Genomic DNA, 20048 nt, shown 5'->3' with positions numbered 1-20048 from the left:
CTCTCACATTTCTGTTTAGACAGCTACAACTCAGGTAATAATTTCTATGCTTTTTCTGAATAAATCCTTCACTAGATAATCAAGTTAACATAAAAAAAAATCAGATTAACTCAGGCAACTACCTGCTCAAACTTAAGGATACTACATAAGGATACTCCTTTTCTTAGTGTCTAATATATCAATAACATTTTCTCAATTTATTTATTTCTGTTTGGGTCACACCCTGTGAAGCCACACCTGGCTCATGCACTCAGGAATAATTCCTGGCGGTGCTCAGGGGACCACATGGGATGCTGGGATTCGAACTCGGGTCTGCGCGTGCAAGGCAAACACCCTACCCACTGTGCTGTTGCTCCAGCTCCTTTTCTCAATCTTTTGAAAGCTCTCATTGAGATCTTCCTCTGACTCTTTAGGCACAAGCTAACAGTCGCTTCAGAGACTTTTGAGTTTTCACCCTATCGCCAACACATTCACGGTTTGCATGTTGCCTGCTGGCACAGGAAATACAACATATCTTAGAACTTTTCTCTAAGAGTATTTTATTTCAGGTTCCCAATTATACTGTATATTACTGAACAATTGATTTAATACCATACCACCAGCAAATAGAACAGCTTCAAACAATCACAATTTTGCCCACATATTTGTGATTGCCAAGTTAGCAGGTATAGTTGTGTTTGCTTCATGTGTCAGGAAGGGTAAATTGACAGGGATTTGGAAGATCTACTCATTCTCAACTTATCATACACTTTACTGCCAAGGAGTGATCAGAATATGGACCAGAGCACTTGGTTCTTCTATCCTTCAGCTTTGTCCATGCACTTTATAGATTTTCACAATTGATTGGATTTAAAAGAAGAAATCTTGCAAGGAAATTAGGGGGAAATGTGGAAACCTTCCACACCCTGTGCTTGGAAATCACATAATGTCACTTCTGCTATGTTCATAAATCTTCTCCATCTAGGAGAGGAAATCTAGATCCTACATCTCAGTGGAAAGAGTGTCAAAGTGATAATAGATTTTAAAATTGCTAAATGGTCTATCCAATTATGACCCCTTTGTGGATAGCTCATTTGTCACAATACCATCAGCAAGATTCCTGGTGAAAATAAAAATTCACTATTGACATTAATGAATTTGCTAGCAGATAATAGACAATATACCCATAGCAATTTGTATATGCCTAGTTGGAGCATGTAAATGTGTATGTCTGTAGTTTGTTATTTTGTATCACATTTGCATCTTTTGGAATAGAATTTGGACAGAAAATTCCAAAGGAAAATATTTCTTTGTAGAGTATGAACTAAAACAGACATTGTCAAAACCATAGCTTATATATGCCTATGAAAATGAATAATTTTGAGGAAAGAAGATGAGCAATGAGGGGAATGTTTTCTTATGCACGGTGCAGCTTGAAACTTCTATTTTAAAGTAAAGTAAAATAGTTTTACTAATTACATTTACTTACATGTGTGAACAGGTTTCTCCTGAGTTGAAAAAGGTTGAAGTTGAAATATCTTATATGAGAAAAACAGAAAAGCAGTGCAAAGATGCTGAAGGAAATAAGTTTGTATTAGGTAACAGTCTTTACTCCTAGCAGATCAAAAAATTAAACATGGCTGAGACATTAGTTGAGAGACACTGCTATGCACCTGAATGATTCTAATGATTCTACGGAAGGTTTGAGAAAATCCAGATTTTTTTCTCAGTTAGAGGCAGGCCCAGGCCCAGTCCATCTTAGTTGCCACATTAATAGTACTACCCAAGGCTTCTCTTGATAGATTTAAAGGTTGAGGACTTAGCTGCTTTCAACAGTAGTGGAAAAATGGAGCATCGTATATGTCACATATGTGGGATGACAGCTGACAAAAATTCTTTGTGACTGTAATATGTATTATAAATATATATATATACATATATATCCCTATGGGGGGAGGGAATTCCAGAAACAATTCCTATGTAGTCCTGCCAGTATAATTTCTAAGGAAAGACTTGTTTTGACATGCAACAATTAAACCAAAGAGCCTCAAGTCATTGAAATGTGAATGTAGAAATTATTATGACATTGTTTTACACTCAAGCTGGAGTGGTCAGAGAGCAGTTTGCACAACTACCTTAAAGTTAAATGCTGTGCCTTGCCTCCTCTAGGAGTTAGTTTATGTGAAATCGTCTATCTGCATAGGTAAAGGATAACAACAGTTCAGTAGTGCACTGACCATTTCAGTCAGTAACAATAGAAAAGTGGGACTCTAACTTTTTCTTTATTATCTTATGTGACAACTTGAGGTGGTAAAATTGTGGGGGGAAAGTACTGAAGGCATATGAAAGCTTGCTATATGCTGTGCATGTGGTACTTCTGTCTTACATGCCTTAGTAGGAAGTTGGGAACACCAAGAAACAACACCATTTTTATTGGGAAGGACATCTAAATGTTATTAATAAAATTGGGGATACCATTTTTTAATATGTTTGAAAAGTTGATTTTTTGGTGAATGTTCATCTGGAACAACAACTAACATATTGTATGAATAACCAATTACAGAAGCTCTGTGTTGGCTATTCTATGAGCTCTAATTTTTCATTATTTTTCTATGTTCTCTGAGTTGTTTAAGAGCTTGGATTTCAATAACTCCAATATTCTCTCATATAAAACCTCTGTGCTGTAAACACAGTGGAACAAGTATATTAGTATAAAATATAAAAAGACACCTGAAGTGAGGGAACCTCAGGACAGAAGATATTCACTGTGACAAGTCTGAAAAAAATCTTGCTTCTTAGGAGTTATAATTTTACTGTGAACAAGACAAAATCAGCACAAAGTTTTAAATCACATTCTATATACAAGCTCTCAACAGGCATTCATGAAAGCTAAATAAGGAACACTTCAGGGAATCTAAACTAGCTATCTAAAAACTATACTTTTAAAGGAAGCATCACTAAGAAAGACACACCACATCACCTCTCAACTTTACCAGTACTAGGACTTGGGGATTTTTGAACGATTATGCTCTCTCTAACTATTATCTCTATGCATCCTGACTTTCCTCCTTCAATCTACAAGACTATTTCTAACTTGTCTATCTATATATCCAGATGCAAGATTAACTCCATTTAGAATCTTTCACTGATTTTTCTGCACTACCTTCCCATCATAGCATGCTTTGACAGTGTATACTTGCTCTGACTCCCATTGTAGTAGCATGAAATCCTCTCCATTCTCTTTGTTGGTTTCCTTTCCTGATCTGTTTTCCTACCCTGACCCCAATATAATCTCAGTGACTTAATCATTTAGTCTATTAAGTAGGAGTAATATCAGTTCCTATTCTTCTGCTCTATATATTTCATATAATATATATATAGACAGTTTGCAACAGGGGTGCTGAATCACTCTTCTATAAATGACTTAGTAAACACAAAGTAAATTAATAGATACATTCAGAATACATACAATTCTCTTATGTCTTTTTATGTTTCTATTACATGCATTTTTATGCTATAATTCTATATTTTTAATTACTTTAATTATATCATATTGAGATACACAGTTGCAGCGTTGTTCATTATTGGGTTTCAATTATATGTCCCAACACTTAGCCCTTAACCAGTTTGCATTTCCCACAACCAATGTCCCAGTTTCCTGTTTCCCTCCTGCCACCCACCTGCTTTGGTAACACTTCTATCTCTCTCCCTCCCTGATTGCCTCCCCCCCCTCTTTCATTATCTCTCTCTTTCTCCTTTTAGGCATTATGGTTTGCAATAGAGATTCAGAAAGTTTATCATGTATATCCCTTTACCTATTTTCTTTACTTTTTTCTTTTTTTATTTAAATTTATTTATTTTTTAATTAATGAGTCACAGTGAGGGTACAGTTACAGATTCACAAATTTTCGTGCTTGTTTTTCCCTCATGCAATGTTTAAGAACCCATCCCTACACCAGTGTCCATTCTCCACACCCATGAACCCAGTATCCCTCCCACCCCCCAGTCCCATCCCCCCCACCCCATCCCGCCTCTGTATCAGGGAATTCCAATTTGATATCTCTCTTTCCTTTTGGGTGTTGTGGTTCCAGATAAGGGTATTGAGTGGTCATCCTGTTCAGTCTCTAGTCTACTTTCAGTACGCATCTCCCTTCCCACTCAGGATCTCCAATCACAAATTACTTGGTGTTCCCCTCTCTATCTGGGATGACTTTCCCCCAGAGTGTGAGGCCAGCTTCCTAGCTATGGAGCCAACCTCCTTATTCCTTTACCTATTTTTAACACTCAGTTCTTATCCAAAATGATCATTTCTGACAATTGTCATATTGGTCCCATCTCTATCCTGTCCTTTGTTCCCTCACACACACTTGTGGCAAGCTTTCAACTACTAAGCAGTGATCCCAGCCTCTCCTTTTTTAACCTAGCCTTGGATATTAGTTTCATACTATTTTGTTATATTCCACAAATATTCCACAAAAATTCTGTACATGTCCTTTGTTTTATTTTATTGAATCACTGTGAGATATCGTTATAAGCTTTCGTGTTTGAGTTACAATCACAAAATGATCAAACACGCATCCCTCCACAAGTGCACATTCCCCACCACAAATGTCTCCAGTATAGCCCTCTCATTTCCCACCCTTCCCCGGCCTTCACAGCAGACAATATTCCCCATACTCTCTCTCTACGTTTGGACATTATGGTTTGCAATACAGATACTGAGAGGTTATCATGTTTGGTCCTTTATCTATTTTCAGCACACCTCTCCTATCCCAACCAATTCCTCCAACCCTCATTTTCTTAGTAATGCCTATTCCAGCTGCCTTCTCCCCTCTGCTTATGAGGCAGGCTTCCAACTACGGAGCAATCTTCCTGGCTCTTGTATCTACTGTCCTTGGGTGTCAGTCTCATGTTATATTATTTTATACTCCACAAATGAGTGCAGTACTTCTATATATGTGCCTCTATTTCTGACTCATTTCACATAGCATGATACTCTCCATATCTATCCACTTATAAGCAAATTTCATGACTTCATCTCTCCTAACAGCTGCATAGTATTTCATTGTGTAGTTGTACCAAAGTTTCTTTTTTTTTTTTTTTTGCATTTTTGGGTCACACCTGGCATTGCACAGGGGTTACTCGTAGCTATGCACTCAGGAATTACTCCTGGCAGTGCTCAGGGGACCATACGGGATGCTGAGAATCAAACCCGGGTCGGCCCCGTGCAAGGCAAATGCCCTACCCGCTGTGTTATCACTCCAGGCCCTGAACCAAAGTTTCTTTAACCAGTCTTCTGTTCTCAGGCACTTGGGTAGTTTCCAGATTTTGATTATTGTGACGAGTGCTGAGATGAACATATTGTCCTTCTTATGATTCATTTTAGTCAGCATGAGTAAAATGCCCATCAATGTCCACCTACTTATAAGCAAATTTCAAACTTCATTTTTCCTAAAAGCTGCATAGTATTCTGTTGTAAAGATGTATCATAGTTTCTTAACCCCATTGTCTGTTCTCAGGCTCTTGGGTTGTTTCCAGATTTTGGCTATTCAGAGTATTGCTGCAATGTTTTTGCTGTGTGTTTTTGGGCCCCAGGGTATATTCCCAGAAATGATATAGCTGGGACAAATAGGAGGTTGATTTCTGGTTTTTTTGAGAAATGTCCACATTGTTTTCCAGAAGGGCTGCACTAGTCGGCATTCCTACTAGAATAAAAATCCCTTTCTCCCTGCATCTGTGCCAACACTGGTTGCCCTTGTACTGTTGGATGTGTGCCAGTCTCTGTTGTGTGAGATGCTATCTCACTGTTGTTTTGATATGCAGTTCCCTGATGATTAGTGATGTAGAGCATTTTGGTGTGTGTGTCATTTGGCCATTTGAATTTTTTCTTTGAGGAAGTTTCTGTCCATTACTTCTCCCCATTTTTTGATGAAGTTAGGTGATTTTTTTCTTATAAAGGTCTACTTTTTTTTCTTATTATTAAGGTCTATAGTGGCAGAGAGTCTCTTGCCCGAGTGCCTGGCTGTCTTCCCCGGGGGCCCCCCAGAGTGGATGGGCTCCAGCTTCCCTCCCCACCCTGAGCAGAGCTCCTGGCGGCCTAAGACCACCGGAACTTAGCTACAGCCATGCTCGAGGTCCCTCTCCACACTTTCAGACAGGCTTCATGCATGAAGGTACTGGCAGAGGAACCCAGGTGTGTGTAATTCCATCAACGGCCGACATCCAGAGACTTAAAAGCAAGCTTCCAGAAGCGTGTGGCCACTTTGCAGCTGTGCGATATCTTGTAGCCTACTTCTCCCTTTGGGAGAAACTGGCAAGCTTCTGAGAGTTTCCTGCCCACATGGGACAGCCTTGCAAGCTTCCCATGGTGTATTCATATGCTAAATCCAGTAACAAGCTGCATCCCATTCCCCTGACCCTGAAAGAGCCACCAGTGCAACATCAGTGGGAGGGCCGAGCCAAGAGAGACTTCTAAGGTCTCAGGGAAAGGATGAATGGAGAGTTTACTGAGCCCGCTGGAGAAATCGATGATTAACGGGATTTTGTGATTCGTGATCCTTGAAAGGTCTATAGTTCCTTATATATCTTTGATATTAACCCCTTGTCTGATGGGTATTGGGTAAAGAATTTTTTCCTATTCATGGGCCATCTTTGTATCTTGTCCACACCTTCTTTTGAGTTGTAGAAGCTTCTTACTTTAGTGTAGTCCCATTTGTTTATCTTTGCTTCCACTTGCTCAGCGGTGTTTTATCTTTGAAGATGCCCTGAGCTTCAATGTCATGGAGGGCTTTACCTACATTTTCCTCCATATTTGTGATTCATGATTCGTGATTCCTCCATATATCTTATGGATTTAGATCCAATGTTAAGGTTGTTGCTTTAATTTGACTTTTGTTCATGGTCTTAAATAGAGGTTTGGGTTCATTTTTGTACTTGTAGCTGCCCATGATTTCCAGCTCCACTTGTTGAAGAGGCTTTCCTGGCTCCACTTCATATTTCTTACTGCTTTATCAAAGATTAAAGGACCATATAATTGAGGGTCTGGATATCCAACTCTATTTCATTGACTTATGATGGTCTTTCTTTATTCCAATACCATGCTGTTTGAATTACCACCACTTTGCAGTACAATTTGAAGATGGGGGAGGTGATACGTCCCATACTATTTTTCACAAGGATTGCTTTAGCTATCCATGGGGGTTTATTGTTCAATATGAATTTCATGAGTATTTGGTCTATTTCTTTGAAAAAATGCCATGGGTATCCTTTAGGGACTGCACTGAATCTGTATGTTGCTTTGGGGAGTATTTCCATTTTGACAATGTTAGTTCTCCCTATCCATGAATAGGGGATGTGTCTTCATTTTCTAACTGCTATGACAAGTACTTCCAGTACTTCTTTTATTTCTTAAAGAAGTGTCTTAGCGTTTTTTTTTGTATAAGTCCTTGACCTCTTTAGTTAGGCTGATTCTGAAGTATTTGGTTTTCTGAGGCACAGTTGTGAACAGGATTGCTTTTTTAAATGTCTCTCTCATTATTTGAATATAGAAAAGCATGGACATTTTGGGTATTGATTTTATAACCTGTCACTTTACTATACAAATTTTAATTTCTAGGAGCTTTTTTGGATAGTGTTTAGGATTTTCTAAGTATAGTATTATGTCATCTGCAAAATGTGAAAGCTCGACTTTTTTTCTTTCTAATTCAGATGTCCTTGCTATCTTTTCCTTGACTAATTGCTATGGCAAGTACTTCTAGTAGTATATTGAATAGGAGTGCCTGATTTTAGAATGAAAGTTGTTTAAGTTTTCCCAACTAACAATACTGCCTGTTGTGGTTTTATGGTAGATGGCTTTGGCTACATTGAGGAATGTTCCTTCAACTCCCATTTTGTTGTGAGGTTTCATCATAAATTGGTGCTGGATCTTGTCAAATGCTCTCTCTGCATCTACTGATATGATCATGTGGTTTTTATCTTTTCTTTTCTTAATATGGTGTATTATGTTGATTAATATGTGGATGTTGAACCATCTTTACATCCCCACAATTAATCCTACTTGGTCATGGTATACAATCTTTTTGATGAGTCGTTGGATTCTGTTTGCTAATATTTTGATGAGGATCTTTGCATCTGTGTTCATCAGGGATATTGGCCTGTAATTTTCTTTTTTCTGTGGTGTCTCTGTCTCCTTTTAGCATCGGGGTGAGGTGATATTTGCTTCATAGAAACTGTTTGGGAGCTTTTCTGTTTCTTCAATTTTCTGGAAAATACTTGAAAAGTATTGACAGTAGATCCTCTTTAAGGGTGTGAAAAAATTTACTAATGAATCCATCTGAGCCTGGGCTATTGTTTTGGGAAGACTTTTGATTACCATTTCAATTTCTTCTATAGTGATAGGCTTGTTCAGGTATTCCACATCTTCTTGGTTTAGTCTTGTTAGGTAATATAAATTCAGGAATTTATTCTTTGATCTAAGTTCACTTATTTCATGGCATAAAGATTCTCAAGGTAATTTCTGATGATCGTTTAAATTTCCATGGTTTCATCATTACAATCCTTCTTTCATTTCTGATGCAATTTATTAAGGTTCTCTCTCTTTCTTTGTGAGTCTCGCTAGTGGTTTATTGATCTTACTTATTTTTTCAAAGAAGCAGTTCTTGATTTTATTGACATTTGGATTTTTTTAATTCTAGCTTAATAATTTCTGCTGTAAATTTTATTATTCCTTTCTTAATGCCTAGTTTGGACTCCTTTTGTTGTCATTTTCTAAGATCTTAAGCTGTGAAGTCATTATTTATGTGGGTTCTTTCTTTCTGATGTATGTTAGCAAAGTTTATAACTTTCCTCTTATCACTGCTTTTGCTGTATCCCACAAGTTCTTGTAGTTCATTTTCTCACTCTCATTTGTTTCCAGAAATCTTCTAATTTCCTCTTTAACCCACTGATTATTCAGTAGTGAGCTGTTCAATTTCCAGAATTAAATCAAATCAAATTTGACTTGATTCTCAATTTCTGTGTGTGATTACCTTCTATTTTCATTACCTTATGGTCTGAAAAGACTTTCTACAATTTCTATCTCTTAATTTTATGGAGATATGTTTTGTGTCCCAGCATGTGGTCTATCTTTGAGAATGTCCCATATGCATTGAAAATAATGTATATCCTGCTTTGAGGGGATGAAAAGTCCTTTATATATCTACTACTTCCGTCTCTTCCATTTCATCCTTCAAAGATAGTATTTCCTTCCTGAGTTTTAATCTCATTGATCTATCAAGGTGTGACACGGAAGTGTTGAATTCTCCAATTACTTTTGTGTAGCTACCAATGTCTTCTTTGACATCTATTAGCAGTTGTTTTACGTATTTTACTGGTGCATCATTGGGTGCATATGCATTTGTGTGTAATGTATCCCATGATTATTAAGAAATGACCTTTACTGTCTCTTGTAACGGTTTTTAATACTAAAGTTTTTGTCATCAGATACTAGCATGGCCACCCCAGCTTTTTTTTTTTTTTTTTTTTTTTTTTTTTTTTTGCTTTTTGGGTCACACCCAGCGATGCTCAGGGGTTACTCCTGGCTTTGCACTCAGGAATTACTCCTGGCAGTGCTTGGGGGACCATATGGGATGCGGGGGATCGAACCCGGGTCGGCCGCATGCAAGGCAAACGCCCTACCCGCTGTGCTATCGCTCCGGCCCCCACCCCAGCTTTTTTTTAAGTTGTTTGCTTGAAGAATTGCTTTTCAGCCTTTCACTTTGGGTCTGTGTTTGCTCCTCTTATTCAAATGTGTTTCCTGTAGGCAACAGAATGTTGGGTTCAATTTCATAATCCATATTTCTTCCCTGTGTATTTTAATTGGAGTGGTTAGACCACTGACATTGAGAGAGATTGTTGCCAGGGGCTTTTGTGCCATCTTTCTTTAGAGGACTTTTTGTGGGGTTTTTCTTGCCTTATGGTAGCCCCTTAATTTTTTCTTTCAAGATTGGTTTTGAGTTTATAAAGCTCCTAAGCTGTTTTCTTTCCATGAATTTGTGTATCATTCTTTCAAATTTGAATGAGAGTCTAGCTAGGTAAGGAGTTCTTGATGAAGTCTCCATTTTGTTAAATTTTTTAGCTATATGCCAACATTGTCCTTGAGCCCGGTGTATTTCACTTGATAGGTCTGCTACAAATCTAAGGGATGCTTCTTTGTATGTAATTTCCTTCTTTGGTCTTAATGCTTTCAGTATTGCTTCTCTATCTTTGGTGTTTATCATTTTGATTAGGATACATCTTGAAGTTCTTTTTCTTAGGGTCTCTTTTAGATGTGCCCTTAGGACTTCTTGGATCAGGATGCCTGCATTCTCCAGCTCTGGGAAATTTTTAGCAATGATGTCTTTAACTGACTATCTCATTGAATTTGCCTTCCTGTCCCTCTGGGACAACAATTATTCTTATGTTGTTCCTCTTGAATTCATTCCATAGTTCTGTGTTCCAAATAATTTTGAGAACTTTTCCCATTCTTTGATGTTCCCTGGAGGTTTTCTGCATCTCATCTTCAAGATTACTGATTTTGTCTTCAGCTATTGTTACTTCACTGTTTTGGGAATCCATTGAGTTTTTCATCTATGGAATTTCTAATTAATGCCATTTTTGTTTGTACTTTTCTTATTTCTGCTCTCATTTCCTCCTGTATTTTACTGGCTGTCTGCTCCACTGTTTCTTTCATAACCTCTGGTATTTTATTGGATGACCACTCCACTGTTTCTTTGAGCTCACTAAACATCCTCACTATTTTATCTTTTAATTATCAGAGAGGATACATATGTGGGCATTTCTTATTGAGATTCCAGGGCTCCAATTTTCATTCTTTTCTCATGCTGGGTTTCTGTGCTGTTTCTCCACGTGGTATTCCACAGATGGTTCTTTCTAAAACTCTATCAATATCTCTCTCTTACTGCCTAGGAGGGATCTTGGGGAGCTTGGTGGATGGTGGTCTTTTATTTTCTTGAATAGTTGTAAAATAGCATTGGTTTTTCCTTTCTGCCTTGCCACACAGAGATTAAGTTTATTGGGTTGCACCCATTTGCAGTGCTCCAGAGGCACTCCCATTCCTCTGTAGTTATCTGTAACCTCCTTCTTTGTGCTTCGCTTCCCCAACCAGTCAATCCCTTTATATCCTAATCAGACTCTGTTAACTTGTAAATATTATTTTCTTTTCTCCTTATGTCCTTTGTGTAGTCAATTCAGAAAAATGTCATTTTTGTATAGACACAGGAAGACAGTTAATGCTATGCCTTTGTAACTTGGAAGGGGAGTTAATTGACTCTGAATAATATTCACCCCAGGACATCTGTCCATCTGAACATAAATTTGATTCCATCACCCCCACAATGCAAATTGTCCCCAGAATCTCTCCAGAAATGATCCCTGAGCACAGACAAGAGTGATTTCTAGTGTGAACCAAGCCCAACCAAAAGCCAAAACAAAGCAAACAAAAACTTTACTTTGTCCATGTTGACATGTGTGTAGACTTTTTGTTTCAGTTGCTTGACTGCTAGGTTGGATAACTAATAATACCTTTTTTGAACACTTTCCACACAAAAAACCCTGATAATTTCCTGTAGGCTGAAACTTTAAACATTTTTTATCACTAGTTTATGTATCAAGAAGGACCCATATTCCTTATATGTGCCCATGAGGCTATCTTCAGAAAAAAAGTATAAAATCATAAACACTCCTGTGACAAGTGTTTTTGATGTACCTCAATTTTGCCCCTAAGATACTCAACACATGTCATTACTATTTCCTAGACTTCTAGGTGTACCCTAAAAGAGATATACAGAAAATGTCTTTCCTGGGCCTCCATCAGAGAGTAGAAAGTTCATCACCCAGATCTTAAAAACCATTCACAAATTGAAATGATAGCACAATAAAGGTATGAAAAAACACCAAAGACCATTTGTTCCCCTGTAAGTTAGAAATTCTTCTGTGAATTTGAATGTCTCAAAATGTATTAAATATATTAAATGTCTAAAAATGTATTAAATATATTTTCCAGCAGTCACACACCTAATTGATGCCAGTGCATTTTATTGATGCTCCTGGCTTATTTTATATAATGATTCCTATAATAAGATCTATTATTAATTATAGTTCATGAAGCAAGGTTATAAGAAGATAGTATTCCTTATTCCACTTACTATTCCTCAGGAAGATATTTACACAAGAAATTAATAAGAATTCAGTCCTGTAAGATAACAATGGTTTGTCCTTTCTGCCCTGCCACAGGGACCTTAGGTTTATTGGGTTACTCCTACCACAGTGCTCCCATCCTTCTGTGTTTATTTGTAACTTCCTTCTTTGCTATGCTTCCCCAACCAGTGAATCATTTTTATCTCCTAATCAGACTCTATTAACATGTAAATATTATTTTTTTCTTTTCCTTAAGTCCACTGCATAGTTAATTCAGAGCAATGTCCTTTTTGTATGAACACAGGAAGACAGTTAATGCTATGCTTTTGTAACTTGGGAGTTAATTGACTCCAAATGGCATTCATTCCTGGGCATCTGTTCTCTCGACTTATGCCTCACTTGCCCTTAATTCCTAGCATCCCAAAAGCAAGGTCCCAATGAGGGACTGGATGAGCCCAGGGTGAGCTGTGAGCTACCCTGGCATTAAAATGGGCCAGGCCACAGCACCATAGTACTTAACTATAAGTTAAGAGCATGGTCATGGACAAATTCTATCAAGATCTAAAAAGTAACAGCTTAATTAGGACCCTGCTAGGGTTAGAAAAATCTAATCTGGCCTGAGCACTGTAGTCTGAGACCTACAGCGAGATGCCCCTAGAAGAGCCACCCTACAATCTTAATGTATCTCTTACTGTGTCCATACAAAATAACTAATATTAAGAAGTAGAATTAAGATGTTAATTAAGATGTAATTAAGTTATTGGACTAAGGAAAGGAGGAAAACAACTAGGCGGTATTTCCGCCCTTGAGCCAGATCTCCTGGGTGCAGGCGACCATAAAGGGCTTTGATATATTGATTGTGCTACCCAACCTAGGTGTGGTTGCTACCCCCAATGCTGGGAGGTTGTGAGAGATGAGACCAAGGTGGCAAGTCAGAGCAGGAGAGACGAGTGAGGGAAACAGGAGGAGAAGGGAATGAGGGACTTAGTGAGACTGGAACAGGCACATGGGGAGAACAGAATAAACAGCAACTGATCACTAACCAGCCTGGCCCTTGTTTCCTCCTTCGTCTGCCCATGGCATCTACCATCTCAGGTGGGGAAGTGGCACGAGACCCCCAAATGCAGGTGGCAAGAAAGAGCCCTGAAAGAAAGTTGCTTGGTGATTATATAAATAGTGATGGGGGAAACTAGCTGCCAGTGTCATGAGCAGTTGCCTGCTCTGAAAACCCATGCCCACCTGTCAGAGTAGCCAGATATCAGGGCCATTCAGTCAACATTATGGGAGACTTGATATCCCAAACTGCCTTTAGCTTGGTGACTCCCACCTACTGTATTTTTTAAGATAGGTGCTGAGCAACAAGACTCTTCAGATAATGTATATCAGAGGAAAGAAACTGAGTAACAGCTGATTCAGAGAAAGCAAAACTGCACTAGTGTTTTGCTTTTGTATTTTCTTCAAGGAGAATCACTTTCAAACCAGAAGATATAAAAATGATGAAGTAGTGGCTATGATGAAGGAACAATAGCACAGCGGGTAAGACGGTTGCCTTGCACACGGCCAACCCGGGTTCGATTCCCAGCATCCCATATGGTCCCTGGAGCAAAGCCAGGAGTAATTCCTGAGTGCAGAGCCAGCATCTCCAGGTGTGACTACCCCCCCACCAAAAAAAAAGCAAAAGAAAAAAAAAGATGAAGTAGTGAATGCTCAAAGACAGTAGGGAAGTACTGATATGCTTCAACTAAATTTCACTCTGAAATCTAGGTGAATTTTATCCTACAAAATTGAAATAAGTTACATGCCTAAATATACAGCAATAATTTATAACACCTAACGTAAAAAACTTGCTAGAAAACAAGAAATGAGAAATACTTCTTTGGTTTTCCAAAGAAAGGGAGCTCAAAAGTAAATGAGTGACCATGTCCTTTACACTGATGAGATTCCAGAAAAGATTTTTGAAGGTGATTTAACATTAACTTAACATTAAGAAAATGAAGTGATGCTGATTATTAGCTAGAAAGGATTAACCTAGAACAAATCATTGTAAGCAATTATTTTCTATATTCTTTTGAAACAATTATAGCATCAATGATTGAAGGACAATAGTCAACAGAAAATCTGTGAATGTCAAAATTAAGACCGGTTCAATTTCTTAGTATTTCTTCAATATAAAAACAATTGAATTGAACTGTTTTTGTAAGTACATTAGTACATTTTTGTACTTATATATAGCTGGCTTTTGTAAGACCAATTATAAATCTACTTATGTACATAAGTACATATATAACTGGTCAAACTTGTAACCTCCTAAAATCTATAATATCTTACTATAACTGTAGAGAGACAGGGGTCTGTCATAAAATATAAACTTTTTTTTTTGTTTTGTTTTTTGGGTCACACCCAGTGATGCACAGGTGTTACTCTTGGCTCTGCACTTAGGAATTATCCCCTGGCAGTGCTCAGGAAACAGGGAACCATACGGGATGCTGGGAATCAAACCCGGGTCAGCAGCATGCAAAGCAAATGCCCTGCCCACTGTGCTATTTCTCCAGTCCCCAAAACATAAACTTTTTTGAGGGGAGGAGGTCTAATGCAGTGGTGCTCAGGGTTTACTCTGAATTTTCTCTCAGGGACCATTTCTGGTGGGCTCGCGGAACCAGGTGGGGTACCAAAAAATATCCTGAGTCTGACATGTACAAGGCAAATGCCCTACATTTGTATTGTTTCTGAGGTCCCTATAGTACCATTTTATATATTTGAATACATTAAACACATATGTAGAAAGAATAAAATCTCAAATAGGTTGATCAAAAATGGTAGGCATCTTGGGTATTATTACAATAAAATGTTGGGGAAAAAGTCAAATGTTTGGACAAATTGTCCAAAACTAGTTAGTTAAAAGTAACTTGAAAATATATAAATTGAATATTGACACCATAAAAGAAAAGGTAGTCTAGTTAAACTTCACATGTACAAGTCCAGTTTTATTTCACATGTCACAAGCATTATGGCAGAACAATTATTCCGCCTTTTCATGCTTCTGTGTGGAAAGTTCTAACTAGAGGTCTGAACTGGCCTTTGCTTCCAAGTTTCTGTGTTTCTTACATGTAGAAAGAGGATTCTGCCCATTTGCTTATGTTTGTTTCCACTTGCGTGGTTAGTGCTGTTTCATCCTTAAAGATGCTTTTAGTTTTAACCCAAGGACAGTAAATACTAGGGCCAGGAGGATAGCCCCATAGCTGGAAGCCTGCTTCATGAGCAGAGGGGAGAAGGCAGATGGAATAGAGAAGAGATCACTAAGAAAATGGTGGCTGGAGGAACCAGTCGGGATGGGAGATGTGTGTTGAAAGTAGACAATGGACCAACCATGATGGCCTCTCAGTGTCTGTGTTGCAAGCCATAATGCCCAAAAGTAGAGAAAGAGTATGTGGAATATTATCTGCCATGGAGGCAGGGGGAGGATGGGAGAGGGGCGGTAAACCCGGGATATTGGTGGTGGGGAATGTGCATTGGTGGAGGGATGGATGTTTGATCATTATGTGATTGTAACCCAAACATGAAAGCTTATAAATTTCACAGTGATTCAATAAAATTTAAAAAAAAAAGAAAGAAGATTCCACTAGATTATTTGGTAACAGTCTTTGGTCTTTATTCCTCTCCCAGATCCTTGATTGCATAAATGCATTTAATGTTTAGATTTATAAATTCTGGTATTTTCTGTGCTTCTAACTCAGATTAGAAAGTAAAAATATAAAGCAGAGATCCTGAATAAATTGAATAAATATATGGTTCCTTTTTATAGGTAGAAACTTTTCTCCAATGATCTCCTCATGGTCCCCAGGGTCTACTGTGTGGCTCAGCAGTGTAAGAAACAGCCATTTACTGGACCATTAATTCATGTCCAACTATCTAACTTTTCCTGAAAGTAGCTCACAACATGATCTCCTACCTGATTCATTTCAGTTCACAATTGTTCACAATCTTCAAGAGTGAAAACATAGTCAATGTCTGTGATTATTAAATGAAAAACCAAGGGCTTAAAAACGGACTACAACACTATTTCAGAAAGGTAGTGTTTGTAGCATTGATTTTTTCATTTTATTGTTTGCTCACAATCCCTTCTCACATTAAGCCATTTTTCAAATGTCCACTGATACCAACATGAGCAAATGAAAAAGCCTTGTAAACTTCTATTTGCATAGGCATTGTCCAAATGTTTTGGGGGTCATTTTACGATATTTAAGATGGAAATATCAAATTTAAAAAACTTTAGTCTTTTTTTTCCCCCTCGTCTATTTTTTCTTTTTTTGAAAAGAGATAAATTTTGTCTCTCTATTGGCATAATCATGACTGTTAGAACTTTTAAATTTGAGTAAGAAAAAAAGAGTGTGCAGATTCACCATTCAGTATGAATTTTTAAATTTCCAGAGATATTTTGAGTATCCGCTAGTTGGTGAGACTGGTATTTTGTCCTATCATTTAAATATTAACTTTTTTCTTTTGAGGTCACACCCGGCGATGCACAGGGGTTACTCCTGGCTCATAGACTCAGGAATTACTCCTGGAAGTGCTCAGACTACCATATTGGATGCTGGGAATCAAACCTGGGTCAGCCACGTGCAAGGCAAACGCCCTACCTGCTGTGCTATTGCTCCAACCCCAAATATTAAAATTCTTTTAAAAATGTTTAGCCCTGAACTTATCCATGATTTCAGAAATGTTAGATTTCACAGTGTTATTAAACCTTCTAAGAAATTTTCAAGGCAGTATAAATCAGATTGCTTCTAAACTCAATCCTTTCTAAGTAGGATCTTGTTTTTCAGAACTCTTAAATCAGTCACAACTCATCTATTTGTTAATAGTTGGGTCTTTTTTCCCCCTTTATTTGTTTTCATGAGCTCTTTCCCATCATTCCTTGCTGTGGATATAGGAGTGTTATTTTTTCCTGGAGAATTATTAGAGGGGAGAAGCTAGTACATGAATACTGCCCATCATCCTTGAGAACTGATTTCATTTTGCAGATTTCTTTCCTATGAGTAAAAGCTGAGTTTAATGACTAAAAATTATGACCAAGTATTTTCCTTTTATTCCCTTCCCCGCTGCTCAAGGAATAAAGTATAATTTAGCTAATATTATTATTTTTGGTATGGGGCATATATATGTAAGTATATGAAAAATTAAGCAATTAATATATAACTAAAATGAAATTCCTTGTTGATGTATTTCTTTTCATTATAAATACAGTGACTCATAAAAATAAATTAATTTCTTATATTGGGTGACTTTTAAAAATAGATATTTAAAATATCAATTTAGTGAAGAGATGGGAGCGCACATGCAATTGGTGGCAATATAAATTGTCTTAGTTATTAGAGAAAATATGGAGACTTTTCAAAAAATTTAAAGATTGAAAATCTTTAAAAAATAACTGGAGAGGGGCTGGAGATACAGTAGAGTGAGTCAGGCAATTGTTTACATGCAGTGACCCAGGTAAGATTTCTGGTACCTCAGAAGGTGCAATTCTAGCAGGAAAAATCCCTGAGCATAGAGCCAGGGATAATCTAAGCACAGCCAGGTATGGACCCCAAATAAAATTTATAAAAAAAAAACCTAGAGACGAGAGTATGTGGCATATAAATATAATGATCTATTACTCATCTATAAAATATGGGATTTTGCCATTTGCACAAAATTAATTAACCTAGTGGGTACTGTATGCAAAGTGCAGTCATGAAGAGAAAGTCAAATATATAGAACTTCATCAACATGTGTAAAAGAAAGAAACAAACTAATGAACAAGCAAAACTAAAATCAAACATTTAGGGTATTTTTAGAAACCAATTTCCTTCAGTTAAAGTTTTTAAAAAGCGTTCACTGAGCCCGGGCCGGAGCTCGGCTCCGGCGGAGTTTCGACCCGGGTGGTCAGGCCTTTTTGCACAGCCGGTGGATGTGGAACGAGCAGGAACCAGAGACAGCTTTGGGACTTGGGGTTCCAGCGAGTGCTTGCAACCATGTATGGAGACTGTGAACTAAGCTTTTGCCCCCACGCCGGCTAACTGAGGAAATATCCCTCCTTCTTGGTCTCTCTCCCCTCCGGGAGAAGGCGTGGTGTCCGACATTTTGTGGGTCCGTTGAGAAGGTATGAACTTGTGGCGTGGAAAAAAAAAAAATGTGTGCTTTGAACTTGAAACAGCCACGTGATACCGGGGCAGTCTCAGCCCGGCCGGAGCTCGGCTCCGGCCGAGTTTCGACCCAGGTGGCCATGCCTTTGCACAGCCGCATGAATGTGGAACGAGCAGGAACCAGAGACAGCTTTAGGACTTGGGGTTCCAGCGAGTGCTTGCAACCATCTATGGAGACTGTGAACTAAGCTTTTGCTACATGCTGTTCCAGGAAGGGAAATGATTCATTTTCCAACTTAAATCTCCCTGGACTTAATTACTATAATACAGAAATTGTAAACCTTTTTATCTCTTCATTCTCATCAGTGGAAAACTTATTATCAAATATTTCCTTGTCAATAGAGCTGTTTTCTTGGGGGATAAATTCCAACAAAAATAGTGAGTCTGTTTTGAAACTCCAACAACAATAGTGAGTTGTGTGTTGAAATCTGGAATGTAATCAAGGTAAAGAGAAAAGGAAGTGAAATTATCAGTCACACACGTGGGGGGGGCTTGGGGGGTGAGAGGTGGGATGTATACTTTTTTTTGTTTTTGTTTTTGTTTTTATTGGTGGTGGAATATGGGCACTGGTGAAGTGATGGATGTTTGAGCATTGTATAACTGAGATATAAGCCTGAGAACTTTGTAACTTTCCACTTGGTGATTCAATAAAAAATAAAAAGCATTCCCTGTATCACTGTCATCCAGCTGTTCATCGATTTGCTCGGGTGGGCTCCAGTAACGTCTTCATTCGTCCCTGATGCCACTCGTCCCTGTTGCGTGCTAGTGTAGCCAATGGCATATTGAGGGCTCTTTCAGGATCAGGGGAATGCATTAATTGTGCATATTTACACATGTATTTAACTGTATTTTTGCTAATTACACCTTTCTGTTGGGGAGGGTCACACAAACTATAACTCCTGTGCATCACTGGGTGTGAACCAAAAAGCAAAAATATAAAAATAAAAATAAAACAGGGGGCCTGGCCTCCCGCAGCCGGGGCGCCCTGAACGACATGGTCACCATCTGGATCAGGAAGTTCATGACCAACCGCTTGCTCCAGCGGAAGCAGATGGTCATCGATGTCCTTCACCCTGGGAAGGCCACGGTACCCAAGACAGAAATTCGAGGGGAACTTGCCAAAATGCACAAGACCACTCCAGATGTGATTTTCGTGTTTGGATTCAGAACCCATTTTGGTGGCGGCAAGACAACCGGCTTTGGGATGATTTACGATTCTTTGGATCATGCAAAGAAAAACGAGCCCAAACACAGACTGGCAAGACACGGCCTGTATGAGAAGAAAAAAAACCTCATGCAGAGAAAGGAGCGCAAGAGCAGAATGAAGAAAATCAGGAGGACCGCCAAGGCCAAAGTTGGCGCCGGCAAAAAGAAGGAGTAAAGATTCTGCAGAGACTGTCTGGTGATTGTGCAGATTTTTTCATGAGGATCAACAAATTTTAACTAAAACTTAAAAAAAAATAGAGGCTGGAGTGATAGCACAGCGGGCAGGGCATTTGCCTTGCACGCAACCAACCCGGGTTCAATTTCCAGCATCCCATTTGGTCCCCTGAGCTCCGCCAGGAGTAATTCCTGAGTACAGAGCCAGGAGTAGCCCCTATGCATCACAAGGTATGACCCAAAAATCAAAATAAATAAATAAATAAATAAATCTTTGAACAAAATGCATTATTATAAGTGTATTATTTACACTGAAGAATGATAATCTCAGAA

General features: G+C 38.3%; 1 protein-coding gene across 1 annotated transcript; it reads left to right on the top strand.

Annotated features, from left to right (window-relative positions):
* Nucleotides 1-1468: 1468 nt before the first annotated feature.
* Nucleotides 1469-19716, top strand: LOC101548476 (40S ribosomal protein S24-like). Its single transcript, XM_055136715.1, has 2 exons — nucleotides 1469-1577; nucleotides 19292-19716. Exons 1-2 carry the CDS (start codon nucleotides 1469-1471, stop codon nucleotides 19714-19716), a joined length of 534 nt encoding a protein of 177 aa, XP_054992690.1.
* Nucleotides 19717-20048: the final 332 nt, after the last annotated feature.

This window comes from Sorex araneus, chromosome 4 (assembly GCF_027595985.1).
Source record: "Sorex araneus isolate mSorAra2 chromosome 4, mSorAra2.pri, whole genome shotgun sequence".
Classification (NCBI taxonomy): domain Eukaryota; kingdom Metazoa; phylum Chordata; class Mammalia; order Eulipotyphla; family Soricidae; genus Sorex; species Sorex araneus.
Note: the sequence above shows the minus strand (reverse complement) of the source record. Positions and strands in the feature narration are given on the sequence as shown.

Coding starts and splice junctions, on each gene's coding strand:
- LOC101548476 (XM_055136715.1), top strand. CDS start 1,469: ATGTGTGAACAGGTTTCTCCTGAGTTGAAAAAGGTTGAAGTTGAAATA. Junction 1,578..19,291: donor AGGAAATAAGTTTGTATTAG/GTAACAGTCTTT, acceptor AAAATAAAACAG/GGGGCCTGGCCTCCCGCAGC.